The 22,663-nt window shown below is 42.2% G+C and overlaps 1 protein-coding gene across 1 annotated transcript; it reads left to right on the top strand.

Annotated features, from left to right (window-relative positions):
- Nucleotides 1-1,083: 1,083 nt before the first annotated feature.
- On the top strand, nt 1,084-21,284 carry RCC1L (RCC1 like). The gene is made up of 11 exons (XM_007421192.4): nt 1,084-1,687; nt 2,947-3,076; nt 3,854-3,982; nt 5,010-5,076; nt 5,827-5,878; nt 6,852-6,936; nt 8,957-9,138; nt 10,743-10,827; nt 11,701-11,874; nt 14,486-14,571; nt 19,294-21,284. Exons 1-11 carry the CDS (start codon nt 1,205-1,207, stop codon nt 19,369-19,371), a joined length of 1,551 nt encoding a protein of 516 aa, XP_007421254.2. The 5' UTR covers nt 1,084-1,204; the 3' UTR covers nt 19,372-21,284.
- Nucleotides 21,285-22,663: the final 1,379 nt, after the last annotated feature.

The following is a 22,663-nucleotide window of genomic DNA, read 5'->3' on the forward strand; positions in this document are numbered from 1 at the left end:
AACCTCAGCAACTTTAAGATGGGTGGACTTCAACTCCCATGCTGGCTGGGGAATTCTGGGAGTTGAAGTCCACCCATCTTAAAGTTGCTGAGGTTGAGGAACCCTGGGTCAGGATGTTGTGAGAACCAAGCTTCTGAATAGAAGTTTGGTAAGTGCAGCTTATCAGAATCATAAGGTAAAATTTCCTTTGATGTGAGCCTGATGTCTAGGAAGTACAAGGTCACGTCCGTGCAATTTTCTTCTCAGCGGTACCGAAACGGTTTCCCACGGCCTCTTCTGGGATATTGTGTGACCTGCAGCACTAAAAAAAACAGGTCATTGCATTTGCTAGAATTCCTCCTTCTGGAACACCGTTAAAGCAACTGCCTTCGGTTTCCACTTGGTCTCCCTCTGAGTTTCTGTCAACCCAAAGGGAGCCTAAAGATGCAGTTTGAAAGTCCTATACAAACTTTGAGGCATTAAACAATGATGATAATAAATAATTATTCTAAATATCAAAGCAGGGCAAGCTACTGTATATAAACAGGGAGCAAATCCCACCCTCACTAGCACTGATGAGGTTACCTAGCTGGGTAATGAAATGTCTGCAAGCAAACAACCAAACTCAGAGAGCACCAAGGACTCCACAGTTCAACCCTGAGCTCCAGATACTCTCTTCTATTGAAACTCCCATTTATCATCTCCTATTTATCATGTTCATTTATGGAGAGACATCCATTGAAACAGGTTCGCTACTTTAATGTTCAGATGTTCTAAAGCAGTGTTTTTCAAAGTGGGCAACTTTAAGATGTGTGGACTTCAACTCCCAGAATTCGTTGGCGACCCCAACGAAGTACTTTCTGCGCCTGCGCACAGCGAAATAACCTCGGCTGCCAAAGGGGGCGCTAAAGTCGCGGACGCGGCCACGCTCCAAAATCAGAAAAAACCCGTTCCTGATAAAAGTACCCCCAGAGGCTTTGACGGAACTGTAGAATTTGCGCTTGCGCAAAGGCAAATAGGCCCACTTGAAAAGCCACCGTCACTGCGCAGGCCACCAGCTGGAGGGCGATACATCCCTTTGGTGGGAGGAGCTGCGCGTGCGCAGTGCAAAAAAGGTGAAAGGGTGAAAGGTGAATAAGATGGCGCTGCCCATGATCCCAAAGTGGTCGTGCTTTGCAGGCGGTAGAAAGGCGAGCTCGCGGTCTCTCCAGGCAAGGGGTCTGTGATGGGGCTTGCTGGCTGTCTGCCAGCCTTCCAGAGAAGGATCTGGGCGACATCCGTAGGGCTCCTTCAGGGACCCACAACAAGCGAGTGCTTTGGTGGCGTGCCCGGACTCCGCACAAGGGGGCTGTTTGGGGGGTGTCTGGGACGGGGACGGGCCTCCCCCGGGGTGCCATCGCTGAACCCCCGCCTCCACGGCCCCCACCGGCCCCTCCTCGGCCGTCCCCTCAGGCTCTCCTTTGAAGGACGGCCTCGCGGCTTCGCGAAAGCGGCCAAGCCGAAGAGCCTCCGGGATATCAAGGCCGCCGACGAGGCCGCCCCCATTTTCCAGTACGTGGGAGACCGAGCCAAGAGGAAGGACCGGGTCTTCGTGTGCGGCTTCACCTACTCGGGGGCTCTGGGCATCCCTTCCTTCGTCGTCCCGGATGCAGGGAAGAGGCGAAGGCGGATCCAGCCCACGCCCTACCGCCTGGAGGTGGAGGAGAAGGTGAGGGAGGAGGGAAGGCATTCTGGGAGTCCTGTCAGGAATGAGGAGCCCGGCGGGGGGGCAGCGCCTGCTTGACTTCAGTCGCGACTAAAACCCCAGGCGAGGTCAGACCTGGTGAGGGTTGGGATGGGTGACCACTAGGAAATCCCAGGAAGGCTGGTGTCAGCCCTTCGAAGTAGTCCAGACAGGAACCCAAAACCATGTGTACTAATACTAGCTTTATTGTAAGGTTACAGCAACAGCATCTTGCACATCTGAAAGCCCTTCTCTCCTCCTTCTTTTACTCTCCAGAGAACTAGGCAGGGTTCCTTCTGAGATACTTCCCACATCTCTTTTTCTTCTGTGGTCTGAGATACCTTTGGCACGATGGTTGCCTAGGCTAAGGCTCTCCCTCCTGTCTCCCAAGGTCATTCCCACATAGCATTACATCTGGCTAGACTGGGACATCAAAAAGGAGATCCTAGAGGAAGGCAAAAACAAGCCGCTTCTGTACTACTGTGTCCATGAAATCACCCAGAATCAAGCTCTAAAAATGGAGATATCAGAGGGTGTTGCTGTTGTAGTGGCCACCTAGGCGGTAAAGGATATTTCAGTACTGCACTTGTGAAGCTTTCTTCACAAAAGAAAGAAGATCCCTTTTATATCTAGCCTTTACATCCTCACTTCTCTCTAAATGAACAACTGATCTTTGAGGGACCCCCCAAAAAGCATGCTTTGTTCATAATAAACATAATAAAAAGGAATCACATTTCAGTATATGTCTCCGTTTCATTTCTTTAACACTGTGTATCAGTTTCTTAGAACAATATATGAATTGTTTTCACAACTATAGTTCAAAAGCAGGTTTTCAAGCAGCAGCTATCGCTGTCACAGCTGTTGCTAAGAGGACAGTGATTCAGCTTGCTTTTGACATCTCAACAGCATTCCTGTCCTTGAAAATGCAAAGGAGAATTACAATTGATTTTTTGAGTTGCTGAATATGAGCCTGATTAAGTTTCTGTATATTCTTCACTTTTTTCTGATTCAAAGAGTTGGGTAGAGCTTCTCCTTCCCTCTCTTTCTTGGCATTAGAAATGTGGAACTTGTGTTCTCTATAGATGTTATTACAGTGTATCTCCTGTTATACATGATCATTGCCCTGCTAGCTTTGATGGGAGTTGTGATCCAGAAACACTGGAAAGCTATAGGTCCCCCATCTTTATTGTATGCTTGTTTGTATCAAATGAGAGCTAAACATGTGTTTATATATTGTTTTAAAGATTTCTTCTGCTGCCTGTGGCTATGGGTTTACACTTCTGTCCTCCAAAACAATGGATATTAACAAGATCTGGGGAATGGGGCTGAATAAAGATTCTCAGATTGGATTTCATAGGAGCAAGGGAGATCGATGTAAGTATACAGAACTTTGCTAATGTTTGAAATGTTGCATGCTATCCTTGTTCTTTCACTTTCATGCTTTTAATGGGATTATTACATATTTATTCCATCCTTTAGTCATATTCCCAGGATGCTTGTCAGAAAAAAAATAAAACTCTTAAACAAAATAAAAAAAAACATAGTTGGTGAAATCAGGCTAAAAAGCACTCTGCAGGCTTAACATCATATCTAAAATTCTCAATGGTTAGGAAAATGTCTTTGCATGGTACTGGAAAACCATTGGGCAGTTCTCAGGCAAACCTGTTGCAGGATAATCCTACAAGTGGACCAGATGAACATTTGGCATGATCCAATAAATATTTCTATAGATAATCACTACAAATAGACCTTACATATGCTCAGAAGTATATGACTTGGGACAATGGTTGCCCTAGTATCTTTGCTGGTGGGCTTGTGGAAGCATCTTCCTGGCTGCTATTGCAAACAGGATGCTAGCTGTGATCAGCCCACCTAGAATGGCTCTTACATTTTTAGGTTTTAAAAATGAGCATTGCAAGGCCTGTTTAGGAATACATATTAGTACTAGTGATTGTGTGCGTAACTACAAATAATAATAGTTGTACTATAAATTGCAGAAAGTCTGAATGCTAATAATTGAACATCTTGGAGTAACTTAAATCCATTTATTGTGACTTTTGTTGAGGAGTGTGAATAACTTCTGTAGCAGATTAAAGGTGCCCTCTGTGTACATGCAATGCATTGTTCTTTATTTATTTATTTATTTTTAAGCTAAAGGCTATGAATATGTCTTGGAGCCAAGCCCTGTTCCCTTGCCATTGGCCAAGCCACAGCAGAGCAGAGTTTTGCAAGTGTCCTGCGGGAGAGCGCATTCCTTGGTGCTAACAGATGCAGAAGGAGGTGTGATGATATTCTTATATTTTATGGAAAGAGACTGACACAAAGTTAATACATAAACCTGTCAGGTTTTTAAATTACTGTTTGAAAGCCGATGTAGTGTAGTGGTTAAGTATTGAGCTTTGACCTGGGAGATCCTGGTTCAAATCCATCCTTAGCTGTGGGAACTCACTGGGTGACGTTGGACCAATTGCTCTTTCTCAGGCCAACCTATCTCACGGGGTTGCTGTTGTAGGGCTAAAATGAAGGGAGATCCATAGGAGTCCATTACCAGCCATGATGATGTCAAAATGTCACTCGTGTCATGATACCATCGCAAAAATGACATGAATTGTGCAATTTATGTCAGTTGTGTCATGTCTGATGTCAGTCCATCAATCACTGCGCAGCGATGTCATGTGGTTTGCCTCATCTGTGGATGCCTATAGGGAGATTGCTGCGTCTTACGCTCTTGGAGAAAGGATGGGATATAAATCTAAAAAAAAAAAGTTCTAAATTTGTTGATTCATGCACAACTGGCTGTATTTGCACATCACGGTAAACTATAATCTGTAGTTTAGCAATCACATCATCTGGGTTTGACATGGTGCTGAACCAAAAACAAAAGCTAGATTATGGCTTAGCATTAGGTTTGATTCAATCTTAGTCATTCTTGACTAAGGATTAAGTTGGCTAGTGGTGATTTTGTGTTCTTAGATCTTCCCTGATTATGGACTTTTGTTTTATAGGAGGTCCATTTTCTCAAAGTTTTACTGGTGGCGGGGAAAGGGGAATTGGGAGCTTTTAACCTATTTTACCTACATCTTCCCTACCTCCATCTCCAAAATCAATTCCTCATGTGCTTGTGTGAAAATCCATATTTGTAGTTAAATGCACATAGTTCTGGGAGCATTTAAAAAGAAAAATTAGTTGCACATTCCGTTCCCATATTTGAGGGATGACTGAATGAAGGGAGATCATTTAGACATCTTTCTGAGCTAGGCAGGATATTGGATATTTATCTGATGGTGTCTCATAACTTTTCTTTCAGTCTTTAGCATGGGCAACAATGCTTATGGCCAGTGTGGCCGAAAAGTAATTGAAGGTGAAATATACAGGTGAGAGAACCTCTTTGGTTCCATATAATGGTTCTTGCTGGTAGTGTATATCTAAGCAGGGTTAGTTGTTGTGAGGCCTACTTTGTTTTAACTGGAGCCCTGATTCAAGTTCCACAGTTGGTGTTTTGCTTTCCAGAACATTGACATCAGAAGTTATGAAAAAAAAGCACGATATGCTATCCTTGGCTTTCCCCTCTAATTATTGCTGCATGACATCTCCCACCAGTTCCAACAGGCAGCCACCCATGATGAAGGATGCTGAGAAATGTTGCTTAGCAACGCTTGAGGGCCATAGATTCCCTATTCCTGTTTTAAAGGATGCACAGGGCTCCTCTGAGCATCTAACATGTCCCTGGAATGGAGGAGGAACTGTTCTAGTATTACAACTGATGTAGATAATTTTCTTCCTGCTGGAACTTTGAAGGAAGAAAAAAGAAAAATTCTAGCTTAAGCATTTCCCCCTCTATCTGCTGATGGGAGTGCTCTGTACCTCCTGCTTAATATTCAACTAAGATTCTTTTAATTTCCTAACAGACTGATTCTGTACCATAGTTTCAGATACTAAACAGCTCTTATTCAGTGTTAGAAATGTGCTTTGTAAAATGTTGGAAAATAAATAAAAGCACTTTGAAACATTGTCAGTAACAGGCATTTGCCCTAACTGCATTTTTAAAAGTCCCAGCTGTTCACCTTTTTGATGACTTGTTTCACTTTCTTCTTATGATTTTTTTTTTTCTGGGCAAAATGCAGCGAGAGCCAGATCATTAACAGACTGCAAGGTTTTGAAGATAGAGTGGTCCAAGTAAGTCGTCTCTGAAAACCCGTATTCTGTCTTTGAAGGAAAACGTTCTGTTGTGCTGCATCAGCTTTTGTGTGTATCTTTGAAGAGGAAAATGCCACACCCTTAATTAGACCACTAATAGGCTGGTTTAGCACCCAGACCCTAGTCTAATTTCATGTGGTGTTTGGCCTAATTTCAAACCCCTAAAGCAAGAGATCATTTCAGAACTTGGGTAGACAAAGATTCCAGAAAGAGAGAAAAGGGTCTGGGAATGGGTGTTCCTGCTCACTTTTGGTTGGGCTCCCATCTTCTGCTTGCTTCAGCTCTACCCACCATTACCTGGATTTTCTCATCTTCCCTGGCTTTCTTCAACTCAGCACCCCACAAAGATTTTGGCTGTCCATCACCCATTGCTTCCTTGCTCAGCATAGGAAGGACTCAGGTCAGGAGAAGACTGGCCCACATTGGCTACATTCACACAACAGGCTTAACCAGGTCAGCTAAAGATGTAGTAACTGCATACTTATAACATGCTAAGTTTGATTAGTATTAAACTTGGATTCATTTATTTTGGGGTTTGCTCTGTTATGAGCTCAGGAAATGGGTTAGTTCATAATCAGTTTAAATGTGCAAACACAGCCAGTGAATATTAGCAACTCCACAGCTTTTGTTCTTTATTCTAGTTTGAGAAGTCTGGTTTCATTGATTGATTTTTATTTTTTTTCTTAGCCTTATATGCCATTCCAATCATATGTGGCTGGTTCTTGTAGAAGATCTTTTAAAATTTAATAATTCCACAGTAATTCATATGAACTATATGCCTGAGTTATAATGGAAACACCTGGTTAGAGAAGATTGTTTTAATCCTGGTTTCCTCCTCATACCTTTTTAACTTTGACTCAAGATAGAGCATAAGAGCATTTGGTTGAGCAGCAAGTATAGCATTTACATTCTAAATTTTTGAATAAATCTCTATTTTTTATTTTGCCTATAGGTTGCCTGTGGGCAGGACCATAGCCTCTTCAGGACTGAGAAAGGAGATGTCTATTCTTGTGGTTGGGGAGCTGATGGCCAGACAGGTGAACTTAACTTAACTTAACCATATTTAAAAGTGCAACCAAGAAAAAAAGAACAAGAAAGAAATAGAAAAAGAGATTTACAAGCTATTTAAAATTGAATAGGAATTTTCAAATTAAGTTAACGCTACATATAAAGGGGATTTTATATCAATTTTGCCCTTTAAAACTATTGTTAAAATCAACTCAATCAATACATAGCAAAGGCAGCCAATATGGTAAGAACTGTCAATCAGAATAAATAATAGCAATTTATCCAGTCTGATAAACGATGTCCTTACTATAATAAATCAGGCAAAATCTAATATTTTAAAGCCTTACCCTAAGAGAAACCTGAATTTTGTATCTGGTACAATTTCATGTGCAGAATTAAATTCCATAAATGATTTCCAAACTGAATTAAATTCAGTATCAAACTTGTTTTTTTAAATACAAAGGTTTTTTGACAACAGTGCCTACTTTTGTAGCTTAGTCTGTTATTCTTCTAAAAAAGAATTGTACGTAATTTCAAGTTAGAAGCATAAAGTATTCTAGCAGCTGTCAGTGTACGGTGCCAACTCTGTATACTTTGTAGGAATGTAAGCCTATTAAGAGAAAAACAGCTAGCAAGAAAGTCAACGGGAAAGTTGATATTTATTGTTGTTTCATTCTGTGGTGAATCACCTTCCAGAATTGCTGTGCTTTATGACATTGTCACGAAGTGTGGAAAAAATAATCTAATGCGATTTTATTTATTTATATTTCAAATTTAGTCACTGCCCATCTCACTCAAACAGCGACTCTGGGCGCTTTACAATAAAATAAGAATAAATACTGAATAAAATACAATAAATCAGTGCTCATAAATAATGTCTTCCAAGACACTGATGGTAATGATTGTTGCATTTCTAGCAGTTTTTTTGAACCAGCTCTTGATCATAGAAATGGAGACTGATTTTGCTTCCAAAGTAGAAGTGTGTAACTATTTTGTACCTCTTAAGCAAGTTACTTTGGAAGACTGAAGGGTGCTGTGTAAAGTGAATGAAAGGCCTAGGAATGGCTACACCAATTCATTAGAAATATATGCATACTTGAATAATATTTGCATTAGATAAGTATATATAGAATTGTAATTGTTTACTGTTATAATGACATATTAACATGTTTCCTTTGTTGTATTTCTTTCACTTTTTTGTTACAGCACTTTCTATGTGTTTTTTTTCTTGTAAGTAAGTAAGTAAGTAAGTAAGTAAGGAAGGAAGGAAGGAAGGAAGGAAGGAAGGAAGGAAGGAAGGATATCTTTAGAGACATGGATGAATTGGACCAGAGGTTATCAAACTGTAGTTTATAGAAGAGCTTCTGTCTCTGTCTCACTTTTCTTCCTTCTGATGATTGAGATTAATGCCATTTTGAGCTAGATTGGATTATATAGGAGGCCAACAACATTGCTGGTGATTTTCATAACTTGATGCAGCCATTAACTTCGCCTTAAACATTATTTATCAGTAATGAAAAGTATGAAGCCCTGAATAATTAATGGATTATGCATGCATTTGCCTCTGTCTGTTTGTCCATGTGTGTAGAAGTGAACAAATTTTCTTGCTCCTTTATCTCCTTCTCAGGAGTGTCCTCAGGATGTGGTCCACAAAGTCAAGATGGTGTCTGCAAAGCTGCCATCAAAACTCTGCCTATGTTTTGTGTGTGGTGCCGCCATCTTGACTTTGTGGACCACACCCTGCAGATCCTCCCACTTCTCTTTCAGTAGAATTGAAAGGCAGTTTATAAAATGAATTGCCCCTAGTGCCAGCTCCTGAGGCGTGGGACCAATAGTGTTGGACGAGGACTAGGGAAAAGCTCACAAGGTGACATTAGATTAGCCCAGATTGCTCAGCCTAGCCTACTTTGCAGAATTGCTGTGAAGATAAAACTGGCGGGGTGGAGTCCTCTATGCTTGAGGAACAGCAGTATGTAATTATTAACAGGTTGATTTGCTATTAGTGTATATATAGCACACTGAGTTTCCTTCTCTTTCTCTCCCAACTAGGCCTAGGCCATTACAACATAGTTAGTGTTCCCACAAAACTGGGTGGAGACATTGCTGGTGTCCGCATTACACAGGTCACAACCTATGGAGATTCTTGCCTTGCTGTGTCTGAGACTGGTGAGCTCTTTGGCTGGGGAAACTCGGAATATCTACAGCTAGCTTCTGTTACTGAGACAACCCAGGTTAGAATGGTTCCACTTGCATGACCTGGCAGGCCTTTTGTTTCACAGGAAGGGAGGCTGGATTGGTGGGGGTGGGGGCTACAGTTTTTGAAGGGATCAAGCATGCATTCATCCCATGGGTAGCATGCTTTTTCCAAAACTAGGCATGGCTAAGATTGAAAGATGGATGGGCGTGGGAGAAAAATGGAATTTCATTTCATTGAAATGCCAGGATAGTTATAGAATTACATGAATTAAAAACAGTGAATATCATTTTTCAGTTTGATCGCATTAAAAATGCAGATTTCCTGGTAACCTGGAGAAGGGCTCTTGGAGGCCTGATCCAAGGTTTTTGGAGGTCAGGGACTCAAGTTCTGGACTTCTGCATTAGGTAGAAAGAGGACGCTGGTCCTAATGCTCCATAAGCTGAGATCCATACCACGCACAACATAACTTTCCAGGCATCTACCAAAGATCAGCGATCCGTGAGGCTGGAGGTATAGTAAGAAGAAATCAGAGGTGTCTATTTCTGGAGATGCCTAAAGCAACATCCTCACGCTGGAGACATATTGCTTTACCCCAGGCTCAAATAGAGGTGGTGGCTGTATACGACTTTGTGACTGTCAGCCCTTTGAGGTAGGCCAGACCAGCCACAAAGCAGATTCCACAAGTTTGATGGAACCCTACTTTATTGATGTAGGTTACAAGAACGGAATCTTGAAACCCTGAGTTTTCCATTCCCTCTCTCTTATACTCTGATGCACTGTTTCTCAACCTCAGCAACTTTAAGCCATTTGGACTTCAACGCCCAGAATTCCCTGGCCAGCATGCTCTAGTGGATTCAGGTGCAGCCAGTTTAAGCTTCTGTCTCACATTTCCTCTGTTTTCTGGGCTGAAAGCATGTTTTTGTTTTTGTAATGGTTGACTCTCCATAGTTTCTCTATTTCTGTGGCTCTCTGTAGTGACCTAGGATCAGTCCTCTGGATACAGCTGTTGTGGGATGCTGAGATTGCAGCCAAGGGATTCCCTCCAAACAGTTTGCCAGGCCCAGCTTGCAATGCTTAAGGTGGAAAGGAGAGTCTCTGCTAATATAGGAGACCAGAACCTGATTAGTGGGAAACCCATGGTATCTTGACCTGCTGGTTTACTTGGTGGGGTTACTAATATTGGTAGCTATTGACCACACACTATTTCAGGACTGGCTTTAAATCAGGGGCGTGGTTCTCCAGGTGTTGTTGAACTACCATTCCCAATAGCCTCAGCTAGTGTGGCTGGAAAGTATCATTCTGCCATATCTGGAGAGCCACGGGTTCACCATCTTTGCTCTATAAATGGGGAAGAGAAAAGAGAATTAGAGTTCCAGACTCTTGAATGCTAAACCTACTTCATCTTTGCAGAGCTCAGAATGGCACAGTGCTCAACCTTGGTGTGTGTGTGTAAATGAAATTTCATAGATGTTAAACTGGACAAGCTTTGGATTTGTCTTTGTAAAGGAGACTATAATGCTTTTTTTCAGTTCAGTTCAATACAGTTTATTTATGGTCATTGACCAGTACATAAAGCTCTTCTTTTGAAAGTCCTAAAATAACAGACATTGTCATGTTCCAAACCTCTGCCTGTTGCAGGTCAATGTGCCCAGACATCTGCCCTTCAATATTGGGAGAGTGAAGGAAGCTTCCTGTGGTGGAACTGGCAATGCCATCTTAACTGGTGAGTCTCTTTGCAAGGATCATTTTTCCCCCCTAAACCAGAATAAGTAGAAGTGAGCAATATTGTAAGTTGCAGTTCTTTACTGTGGGCTGTGCTGGCCGAGGCTAATGAGAGCAAAAGGCTGTTTTTCAGTAAGTGGATGATCTACCTGTGAGTTCAAAGCACCTTTGCAAAGCATCATGTGTGCTGGTTATGTTAGCTGACTGTTTTCTGGTTTGTCTGCTACTTTGGAGGGCATGGTCCTAAAAATGGCTTAAAACAATCTAAGCCAGTAACTTTAAGATATGTGGATTTCAACTCCCAGAATTCCCCAGCCGTCCACACATCTTAAAGTTGCTGAGGTTGAGAAACATTGATCTAAGCCAATACATAAATATACTTGGAATTAAAGCAAACCAAACAGACTTACTAAGACAGTGAATACTAAGTCTTGCTGGTTGGTGCTCATTTGTGGGCAGCTTGATTGTGGAAGTGTTCCTACAGTCTTTTTGTTCTTGATAACGACTTCTAGGTGACAACTTTGGGGGGAATGGAGAAAGTAGAGAATTCAAACGAGAGAATAAATAGAGGCAACTTATATCCTGGGTAAATTGAGTTTTCCTGAGATTGTGGAGTCACTTCAGTAGTTGTCGTGCAATCCCTGGGAAGAACCTGTTGCACAGCCCTAGTGTTTAGATGCCATGCTGTTCATAAACTATCAATCATGATGAGGCTTATTATGGTGGCCTTGCTCACGCTATGTGTTAACACAAGGGCTGTGTTTCTGCAACACTTGAACCATGGTCTGCCCACCCATCCCATTTCTGTATAGGCTCATGTCTTGTGTGAAGCCAGCTGTTGTAATCTTGCCTATTTTTATTTCTAATAATCTAGAGGAAGGCCATGTTTTTGTGTGGGGCTATGGAATTCTTGGGAAAGGACCAAATCTTATGGAAACAGCCACTCCTGAGATGATCCCACCTTCCCTTTTTGGCTTGTCAGACTTCAACCCTGACATCTTTGTGGCCCACATCCATTGTGGATTAAACCAGTTTGCAGCAATCAACAGTAAGTATCTTAGAGCAAAACTATAAGTACATCTGTTTGCAAAAAGCCTCTATATTTAGTGAGAATTACTTCAATCTCACTAAAGGGGCTTATCTTTTAGTTGTCTGGGAACTTTTAAAGTTCTGTCTTGTTCCCAGATCTGGAGTTGATTTTTTCCTGTTTCTTATAAATTATATTGTTTTGCATAAGTTTCCAGTACTGATCCCAAAGTATCTTTTGTAGTAATACATTTGATTCAGTTTTTGCTGCAAACCTTAATTATCTGTCAGCATTGGTTTCAGTTCGGGTGCCTGACTTCAGTGCCATTACATGCCATATTTGTATCATGTCTGTGATCCAAATGCCCCATTGGCTGAGCTGTTGTGACACCATAGAATGTTAATCAATATCTTAACTGTTCAGTTTCAGTGTGTCAATAATAGCTTGTTGAGAATTAACTCATCTTGGAGGAACAAAAACCAGATTAAAAAATAACCGTAGGGTCTAAAGGATAAGAGAAAATATAGAGAAACGTGAAAGAAGTGAAAATATCTATGTAGAAGAGTGATGCTTATATGGTGTAGAAGAGTGATGCTTGTTATATGGAATAAGAGTTGGGTATGTCAGGAGGAAACTCACAGTAAGTTGGGTATTTAAGTATAGTCTGCTAAAACAAGAATAGGCTCAAGAATGAATGGATCCTGGGACTTCTGGGGAAGAAATAGTGAACTGAAGATGGCTCCGCCATCACAATTGAAGGATATTTTCAATATTTTAAGAGAAGACGATAAGTTACTAAAATTGTTTATACTTGTGATGAAGGGGAAGTCATTTCTTTAAAGATGTCTTTTTGTTACTATGTTCTTATTTTTTCTCTTCTATTTTTTTCTTTTCTGCATTTTCTTTTTATTCTTTTCTTTTTTAGTCTGTATTAATTTTTAGCTTTTTAATTGTAATGTTTAATAAAATTACTATATATGTAAAAAAGAATGGGTGAATGGGTCCTGAATCAATGTGGATTGAATGTGGAAGGTGATGATGAACTGGCATCAAGTGCAAGGTGGTTCATGAGGTATGTGACAAAAAGGCAGAGAATTGCAGGAAAAATATCTATGCTGAAATCCTCGAGGGAAGAAGAGGAGGGGCTGGGTGCAAGCAGCACACTGAGCCTGGGTTAACAAAACACCTTGGCTGTGTTCACATAACACGCTGTGCCTAAACAAATCAACTATTTTAATGGTTAATGTGACAGCCTGGTTCATATCATATGCTAAGACAAAGCCCGCTGAATCACAAACTCTCCAGTTTTAACTGTTTTAACAAACCCCACTGGGGTGTGCTTCAGAAGCTAGCATAGACAGGTACATCTGTGATTACACTACGCGTGCATTGCTTTAATGTACCTGTCAAAAATTGCTCATATAAAATTCAAAACAAAAGGGAGGCGCCCAGCATTCTCTTAGTGGGGGCTCAGATTTCCTAACCGATTTTCGCCCTTTGTTTCCTATAAATGACAATAGAAGTACTTCTTTATATTGCAACCTACAAGAGGTAGCAGCCCAGCAAAATGTGGGAAATGGTAATACCTTCCCCCCCCGCAAAAATAAAGGTTTTTAAACAACAACAGAAATAATATTTTGTGTTATGGATTAACATTACAGTATCCTATGTGTCAGCACACATTAATGAACCTCTATGTTGGTATTTATGGAAAAATAGTGAATTGCAGTCTTCCCAAATGTTCATTCCTCACAGCATACTACCCACTACCTTTCTGTCAGCATTTCCACGTCTTGAAATGTCTTCATTCAATTTCCCATCTTTAGTAAAGCTGTTGAAATTCATTTACTTGTTCTGTTTTTTCACAGAACATGCAATCATTCACTCCATTTTCTGCCTCAAATGCAGCTACCTCAATCTTCGATGCATTGGTTTTGAGACTCATAGTCTTCGTTGCTTCATATGATCTAGCTTAACATTTGTTGGAAGTCACTCAGATTCTCAGCCAACAGCGTGAAATCATCCACATACATGAAAGTATGTGAACAATATTCCTAGCCAATACACCTCTAATGTCACCATAGATGCTCCTTATAGCTCTATCCATATATACATTAAACAACCAAGAGGACTTCATACAGCTTTGACTTAATCCCTGCTCATGTTGGTCATAGTTTCTTTCCATTATATACCATACTAATCACGTTCAGCAACCAGACCAGTTCTCCATATTCACCCAAAACATTCCATAATGCGAGCCTACTCTCTTTATCATAGCCTTTCTCACAATCATACGTTTCTCATGGGCCTAAAGAGCAGAAATCTGATGCGAACATCTCTTTCCTGGCACAAAGCCTCAACGCTTTCCCCAAATTTTACTCATGGCCAGTTCTTGTATCTGTTCAATCTGGGTTCTGCCACACAGCTCCCCAGGCACGCTTAGCAAACAAATACAGCTCCATTTATAGTTAGTGGGCATGGTAGGGTGAGGGGGCTGCTGCGTTCATTTTTAATTAGATGAAAAAGTAGAGGAAAATCTGAAACGGTTAACTAAGGAAACTGATTGTAAATACGTTATCCCTGAAAGTCCACAAAACCTTGAGTGACATGATTTTTTTCTATTGGTTTGCAGATCGCGGAGAACTCTTTATATGGGGCAAAAATGTGCGAGGGTGTTTGGGAATTGGCAGAATGGAAGACCAGTACTTTCCCTGGAGGGTAAGAAACATTATTATTTAAATGTACAGTGGGGCAAAAAAGTATTTAGTCAGCCACCAATTGTGCAAGTTCTCCCACTTAAAAAGATGAGAGAGGCCTGTAATTGTCATCATAGGTATACCTCAACTATGAGAGACAAAATGGGGAAAAAAATCCAGAAAATCACATTGTCTGATTTTTAAAGAATTTATTTGCAAATCATGGTGGAAAATAAGTATTTGATCAATATCAAAAGTTCATCTCAATACTTTGTTATATATCCTTCTTTGGCAATGACAGAGGTCAAACGTTTTCTGTAAGTCTTCACAAGGTTTTCACACACTGTTGCTGGTATTTTGGCCCATTCCTCCATGCAGATCTCCTCTAGAGCAGTGATGTTTTGGGGCTGTCGCTGGGCAACACGGACTTTCAACTCCCTCCAAAGGTTTTCCATGGGGTTGAGATCTGGAGACTGGCTAGGCCACTCCAGGACCTTGAAATGCTTCTTACGAAGCCACTCCTTCGTTGCCCAGGCGGTGTGTTTGGGATCATTGTCATGCTGAAAGACCCAGCCACGTTTCATCTTCAATGCCCTTGCTGATAGAAGGAGGTGTTCACTCAAAATCTCACGATACATGGCCCCATTCATTCTTTCCTTTACACGGATCAGTCGTCCTGGTCCCTTTGCAGAAAAACAGCCCCAAAGCATGATGTTTCCACCCCCATGCTTCACAGTAGGTATGGTGTTCTCTCTCCTCCAAACACGACGAGTTGAGTTTAGACCAAACATTCTACTTTGGTTTCATCTGACCATATGACATTCTCCCAATCCTCTTCTGGATCATCCAAATGCTCTCTAGCAAACTTCAGACGGGCCCAGACATGTACTGGCTTAAGCAGGGGGACACATCTGGAACTGCAGGATTTGAGTCCCTGGCGGCGTAGTGTGTTACTGATGGTAGCCTTTGTTCCTTTGGTCCCAGCTCTCTGCAGGTCATTCACTAGGTCCCCCCGTGTGGTTCTGGGATTTTTGCTCACCATTCATGTGATCATTTTGACCCCACGGGGTGAGATCTTGCGTGGAGCCCCAGATCGAGGGAGATTATCAGTGGTCTTGTATGTCTTCCATTTTCTAATTATTGCTCCCACAGTTGATTTCTTCACACCAAGCTGCTTGCCTATTGCAGATTCAGTCTTCCCAGCCTGGTGCAGGTCTACAATTTTGTTTCTGGTGTCCTTCGACAGCTCTTTGGTCTTGGCCATAGTTGAGTTTGGAGTGTGACTGTTTGAGGTTGTGGACAGGTGTCTTTTATACTGATAACAAGGTCAAACAGGTGCCATTACTACAGGTAACAAGTGGAGGACAGAGGAGCCTCTTAAAAAAGTAGTTACAGGTCTGTGAGAGCCAGACATCTTGCTTGTTTGTAGGTGACCAAATACTTATTTTCCACCATGATTTGCAAATAAATTCTTTAAAAATCAGACAATGTGATTTTCTGGATTTTTCCCCCCATTTTGTCTCTCATAGTTGAGGTATACCTATGATGAAAATTACAGGCCTCTCTCATCTTTTTAAGTGGGAGAACTTGCACAATTGGTGGCTGACTAAATACTTTTTTGCCCCACTGTATATGCCGCCCAACTCCCAGCAAGTCTGGGCGGTTTGCAAATGCTTTAAACAGACAGTAAAAAACAAGAAGGAACAAAAGAAGGCTAGAGATTGTAGAATAACAGCCTGGGTAAAAACAAAAGAAAACAATCTAGGTTAAAAGGAGGCTTCAGTCATCTTCACCAAGGCTTGGGTGAAGAACTTCAGGCCCCTTTGCAACCCCAGCAGGGTGGGGGCCATTCAGATCCTGGGGGGAGCCTCATTCTAGAGCAGTGTTTCTCAACCTTGGTGACTTTAAGATGTGTGGACTTCAACTCCCAGAATTCCCCAGCCAGCATGGCTGGCTGGGGAATTCTGGGAGTTGAAGTCCACACATCTTAAAGTCACCAAGGTTGAGAAACACTGTTCTAGAGTATTTTGAAGAGTATTTGTTTTTAAAAAAGATCCCACTGCAACTGTAGGAGGATTGGCAGCAGTGGCCTAAATAAAGGTGCCCCATCAGCAGATAATGTCTGTATTCCAGTATCCTGGGCTCCAGGAGATGAATTTGGATGTTCTTGCTTTCGATTCATTGTAGCTTGCCATGTGACCAGCATATACTATTTTTTGCCACAAGGTTTTTCCTGTTTGATTCTGGTCCTTATTAGAAGCTTTGTTTGTTTCAAACAACCACTTAGTAAAGCACAGTAGAAGCTGGCCTCTTTGAAACCTGGTTTCATCAAGGTTAACCCTGGTGGGTGGGCTCAGCATTTATCAAAGGGGAATGTTCCCAAGGCTACCTCCCAGTCATATTGGTGAAGGAGTGAGTGTGGGGCAGCGGACGGAAGCCCAAAGATGCCAGGTTGGTCATAAATTCACAGAATTAGGAGTAAGGGAAACCTGGGCCACTAGGACAGCTGATCTGGCCCATGGGGGCCCTGTGTTCTCCCTGCCAGTGTAAACTGTCCTTGGCTGTGTTCTTATCTGGTTCATCTGCTCTGCATCTTTTCCCATTTGGGAAAAGCAAGAGGGATTAAAATACATTTATCTCTGTGTCAAAAAAGGATATTCTGCACACTTGTCTATGGAGAAAAGCATTTCCTTTTCTGTGTAGTAGGTGAGGATAAGGTGTGATCTCCTGACCTATCTAATGAACAGAGGGGGAAAAAAAGCCAAATCTGTTTGATTGCTTGTTTTCTGGAAAGTAACATCAGAGTGGGGCTTCTATTCCTTAAAAGGAACACCCTCACATCCAAGCTGCTAGACCTGCTTGAGGTTTGAATCTGGCCTTCTGAGTTGTATTCAGGTCCCAAACCCTAGTTTAAACCATTGTCAAGCGTGATGTCTGATCATAACCATTACAGAGGGCTTAATCCTCTGTGGAATGAATTTGGAGATGCTTGTATGATGGCTGTCACATTTGATGTCCGTAAAGGGTTGGGATTAAGGTTGCACAGGGTGCTGCAAATGGCACCATTTTAGCACAAAAAGAAGGGTTTTGAGCCTCTTTCCAATGCTCTCCACTCATCTTCATTGATCTTGCCCAACAATTCCTTTGATGTGACTGGAAGCGTTCCTTCACTCAGCAGATAGCTTAACCTAGAGCAGTGTTTCTCATCCTTGGCAAGTTTAAGATATGTGGACTTCAACTCCCAGAATTCCCCAGCCAGCCATGCTGGCTGGGGAATTCTGGGAGTTGAAGTCCACATATCCTAAACTTGCCAAGGATGAGAAGCACTGATCTATAGAATTGGCTGGCACAAGTTCTGACGATGGCCAAAATATTTAAAATAGGATGAGACTGAATCACAGAAGAGGTTTTTTAGTGGCTTTAAGTCTTTATGTAATCTTCAGTTGCTGGAGAATCTAAGGAGGGGTGTATTGTTATCCACATATCTGTTCTTAGCTTTGCAAAGGTTTCTGGTTGCTTAGTGTGAAAAGTGGAATCCAGGCTCAAATAAGCCTTTGACCTAACCCTGCCAGAATTTTGTAGCCCCCCCCTTTTTTTTAAGTGCCATTATCTTGCAGCTTGGCATCTACAGTAGCTATCATTAGTGACGTTGTATACTACTCAGGCTGTGCATGCTTTGCTAATGACTAACAAGTGCTTTGAACGTTGCACCAGCCCAGCCCCTGTGTTTGCAGGCACTGTGAGAATCTGAATTAAGAGTTGCCTTGACTTTAAGCAGTGGATTCCTTAAAACTGGCAGCAGTATTTTATTTTTTCAGGCTCATGAACAAGTCTGCAAAAGACTGGGCTGCTTTAGAAATAACCAAGGGAGCAGTGCTTCCATGAGGTCCAAACCACTTCTTCTGAATTATTTTTGAAATGTGCATATCCCCACTAAATATACAATGAGGCCCCTAAACCAGTTGGAGCAATTCCAAGGGAGGAAAGCCAGAAGCCAGGTCTTCCGGTGGGGGTGGGGTGGGGTTTAAAAAGAAGTCAAGATGGCACCATGCAATGGAAGACCCATGCCTTTTTGACATGGGATGCACCTAAAAAGGGTGGGGCTTCAGTCACAAGCTTCGTCTTGACCTTTTTTTAACTTCTCCCAGGGGACCCCCCATCTTCCTTGATGGTGCTATTCTATAATAACATTTAAGCCTCTTTGGAGTCCCTCAGATAAAAAGTCTGGTAAATAAAAATCTGGTAAATAAAAAGTGGCTTTTCAGAGCAGGGAATTTATTCATGCGGGATGGACACATGGCACTCTTTGGCAGCCAGTGAACAGAACCACCAGGAAGCTTCTACCCAGGGCTGTGTGGATCCTGTGTATTGAGGTTCCCCAGCCGCTCGCACTATTTTGGCAGTCAAAATCTGCAGTCGCAAAATCTACATGGCATCCAGTATGAGAGGATAAGGTGCAGGGCACTACCTGGTTTTGAGGGGAAGCGACAGACACAGATGAACTCCCTGAACCCTCTGCTGGGCCACCTTGAGTGGAACCAGATGGTCCACATTAGGGGCCATGAGAGGACTTGAACGTAAGCACATTTGCAGATTTCCAGCTTTTGTCATTCTGCAGCCTGGCGTGGGAAGAAAGTAAGTGGGGCTGCCAAGAAAAGGACAGAAAGATATTGAGATTTGCTGTAAGCCAGGGAAATAGATGAACGCAAGCAGATTCTGATTTTCCTTCTCCTTTCTTCTTTAGGTGACAGTGCCAGGTGAGGTGGTGGATGTGGCCTGTGGTGTTGATCACATGGTCATTTTGGTTAAATCCTTTGTTTAGCAGTGTTCCTGCATACTCATGCCTGTCCAAATGAGTGGGGAGCCAGATCGTACGAGGCTCTGCTGGGGCACTGGCGCTGGCCTGTTTCCCTGACTGAAGCCAGGAGGACCTTCGTGAGCCAATTCGGAGAGACTTAAGTGTGCAGCAACAGTAGCCCAAGGAGCAGCTGAAGAAAGTGCAAGCGTGGCAGTGGGACATTTATTGCTAACGCCAACTGTCCTGGGTTCTTTCCAAACAAAGCACTCCTGTTTTCTCGGGTAGTGTTAGCGTGTTGCTGCTGTGAGGTCCTGAAACAGCACCAGACAAAAGAATTAGGTCTGTTCAATAGTGAAGGAGGATGTGCTGCACTGCAGGATGACCTGACACTTCCAACAGCTTTGGGAGGTACTTGTGGACCCTCAGTCTATTTTTTTTAATGAACTGAGTCTTACAAGATCACCGAGAATCTCGTAAGATTTCAGCATAATCATGTGAGGTCATGTGAGATCTTATGAGTCAGATTTGGTGATCCCAAAATTTATGAAATTTATGCCATTGTTTAACTAATAAAATTATGTATCTAATGCCAAAAATATTGCTGATCCAACACGTATTTGAGGATAATTCCTGGGAGATGAACCCTGCCTCTAAGTAGCTGTTCCGTTATTGTTCCTTCCTGAAAGAGTTCCTTTCTGAGGCCATTTTCATGGAATTCTTCCCTGGCCTGCCCCTCCTGATGTCATTCCCCCCAAAGGCTGTTGTGCGCTTCCCCTGTCTCAAGATTCCAGGTAGATTTGCTCAGACATACCAAACCATGCATCAGTGCACATGCTCTTAATGCAAGGAGGAGGCTCTCACAAAATTTCCTGGCAAGAGAAACATCATTTTCAGCCTCTGGTTGAGACAATCCAGAGGTCCCAAGTTGGAATTAACTTGAAAGCAGCACACAGACATTGGAAAACTTTTTTTTGTTGTTGTTGTTGGTGGATCAGGTTTGTCAGCATCCCCATTGCTTTGTCTGATGTGTCTGTGAGCAGGAAAACTAACAGCTCCAAGATCTGAACCAGAACAAATGATGAGTAGTCTTAATTGTGGCTTACTGAAACAAGCCAGTTTCAAGCTAAGGAACCTGAAGGGAGATTTGTTTTGCTCATTTATGTTTCCCACTCAAGGTTGAACTGCAGTTAATCGAAATGGAAGCCAGACATTGCTTTCCTTGCAGCTGATTCTTAAAGCTTGGTTAGGAAGCAGGAAGAGCCTTCCACTGAAACTGCTCCCCACCTGCCAGAAGGGATCATAATAGCACTTTACAGGCTTGGAAGCTCTCAGACCAGAAAAAAACATCAAGTCACATTGAATCCTGGAATTTAGTAGCCCTGTCATTACAAGGGAGAGCTGCAGCAAATTCTGCATTGTGGAGTAAAATTAACTGCAATTCTTACCACTATTCCAATGTCTGGCTGCTAAGTTAGCAGCTGCGAAACATATTCAGACTTCATTTGATAGTTCATTTAGAATCTCTCCCTCCTCCCTTCCCCTAAGAATATATTTTAAAGATTTTTGGGTGTTTCAGCAAATCTTAAGATTGCCTCTTCAGCTTGCAGCTAGCTCCTCTTGTGCCTGATTTTTGATGCCAACAATTGGTACCCAAAACATGAACAGAAATGGAGTAGATTATTGTTTGCACCTAGTAGAAAGCAACATGAGCATAAAGAGGGGAGAAAAGATGGGGACACCAAAACTTATTTAAATTTTGCACCAAAGATGTATTGGGAGGCTGCAGAGGGCTCTTAGAGGTATACAATTGCAGCGACACAGGTGGTTTTTCTAAGTATTCAGAAATTGTATTTTTCATTTCCAAAACACCACAGCCTGGGCTCAGCCCTTTAAATAATCCTCAATAGCTCAAGGAGGAATTACACAAACAAAAAATCAAAGTACCTTTCCCCCCACCTTGCAGCTGAACCGGATGTAAGACAGTCTTCTCCAACTTTATAGTCTCCGAAGGAGTTGGGGCTTCTGCTCGTAGAGGGGCTGGGAATTGAAAGAGTTGTAACACCCACATCATCTGGAGGGCTCCAGGTTGGTGAGCCCTTGGGTAACCTGGGCCAGTAACCCATTTTTTACAGACGCTGTTGCACCCCTTCCTGCACACAAACCTCCCCCTCCCAAGCTGGTGAAAAATGAGACATATCATGCCGGTTGAGAATTATAGGTGCTGTAGTCCAGCACATCTGGAGAGCACCGTTACTGGAATAGGTAGAAACAAACGGATGCAAAACGAACTCAGTTTTAAGCAGCCACCCTTCACCCAGACAAAGGAAATGCTGCAGAAATTCTATGTTAGGCTAGACTACTTGGGCAGGCAGCTCAGTCTTGTCTTCTCTGGCTTGTCAAGATCTCAAGCAGGGAAGGATCATTTCATTTGGACCTGCCCTGGAACTTTTCCAGTGTGCAAAATATCCCTGCTGATCGATGTGCCAGTCAGCTCCTATCATCAGTGACATCTCCTTGCAGTTGAAGGCCTCTCTGTTGTGGAGAAACAGAATGCAGGATGGAATATGCTTTTTTTTTGTTTTTTTTGGAATCCAGAAGACTTCCTTTTCATTCCTCATTTTGTGGTTATATTTCCGTATAATAATATGGAGGAAAGCAGAGAGGAACAGAAGTCCCAAGATAGACCCAAACATACATCCAAGGGAGCCTGGGACATACAGGATTAGGCAACCTTTTTTATCATTTGGGAATGCGAGAGCATGTGGTAGCTGCAATTACAAAATGGCTACCGGGTGTGTGTTCATCCACAAAATGGCAGCCACAAATGACATGGGTAATCCCAAATCATCTGCGAGTGAGCAAATAGATGAGTCTGGTATGAGGTTTTCTGCCCGTTAGCTACCTTTCAACTCAAGATTCTGTAAAAGAAAGTCAAACAGGGAAGGAAGCCTGTTGTGGCAACAAGGTAACAGTCTAGCTGTACAGTTAACCATGGTTTTCTGAATTAATCCAATTGTCTATGTCAGCACAACAGCCAGAATTGCAAATTAACCAGCCAGCGTGTGTATTTCACATTCATTCTACTTCCAGCTTGTGCAGACCTTTGTCAATGGTCATCTTAACACACTGATACTATTTTAGCCAAAACTTTGGGATAAAAGGCTATTCACAAATCATTCGTTATATACATTACCTGGTATTTCCATTGATAGAGTTTGTGAAGACTGCCATTAATGAAGATCTATTTGTGGCATTAAACACATTAAGGTTATTCTTAAAGATGGTTTTCCAAAGGATGTCCTAACATGTGTGACCT

The sequence above is a fragment of the Python bivittatus genome, unplaced genomic scaffold (assembly GCF_059951505.1).
Source record: "Python bivittatus isolate LINGU-HERP-01145 unplaced genomic scaffold, Pbiv_v1 ctg000690_np1212, whole genome shotgun sequence".
In the NCBI taxonomy this organism is placed as follows: Eukaryota; Metazoa; Chordata; class Lepidosauria; order Squamata; family Pythonidae; genus Python; species Python bivittatus.

What these genes read in the sequence shown, in the direction of transcription:
- RCC1L (XM_007421192.4), top strand. Translation starts at nt 1,205, where the DNA reads ATGGGGCTTGCTGGCTGTCTGCCAGCCTTCCAGAGAAGGATCTGGGCG. An exon ending in GCCTGGAGGTGGAGGAGAAG is followed by an intron (nt 1,688 to 2,946) that starts GTGAGGGAGGAG and finishes ATTGTTTTAAAG; the next exon opens with ATTTCTTCTGCTGCCTGTGG. An exon ending in ATTGAAGGTGAAATATACAG is followed by an intron (nt 5,077 to 5,826) that starts GTGAGAGAACCT and finishes GGCAAAATGCAG; the next exon opens with CGAGAGCCAGATCATTAACA.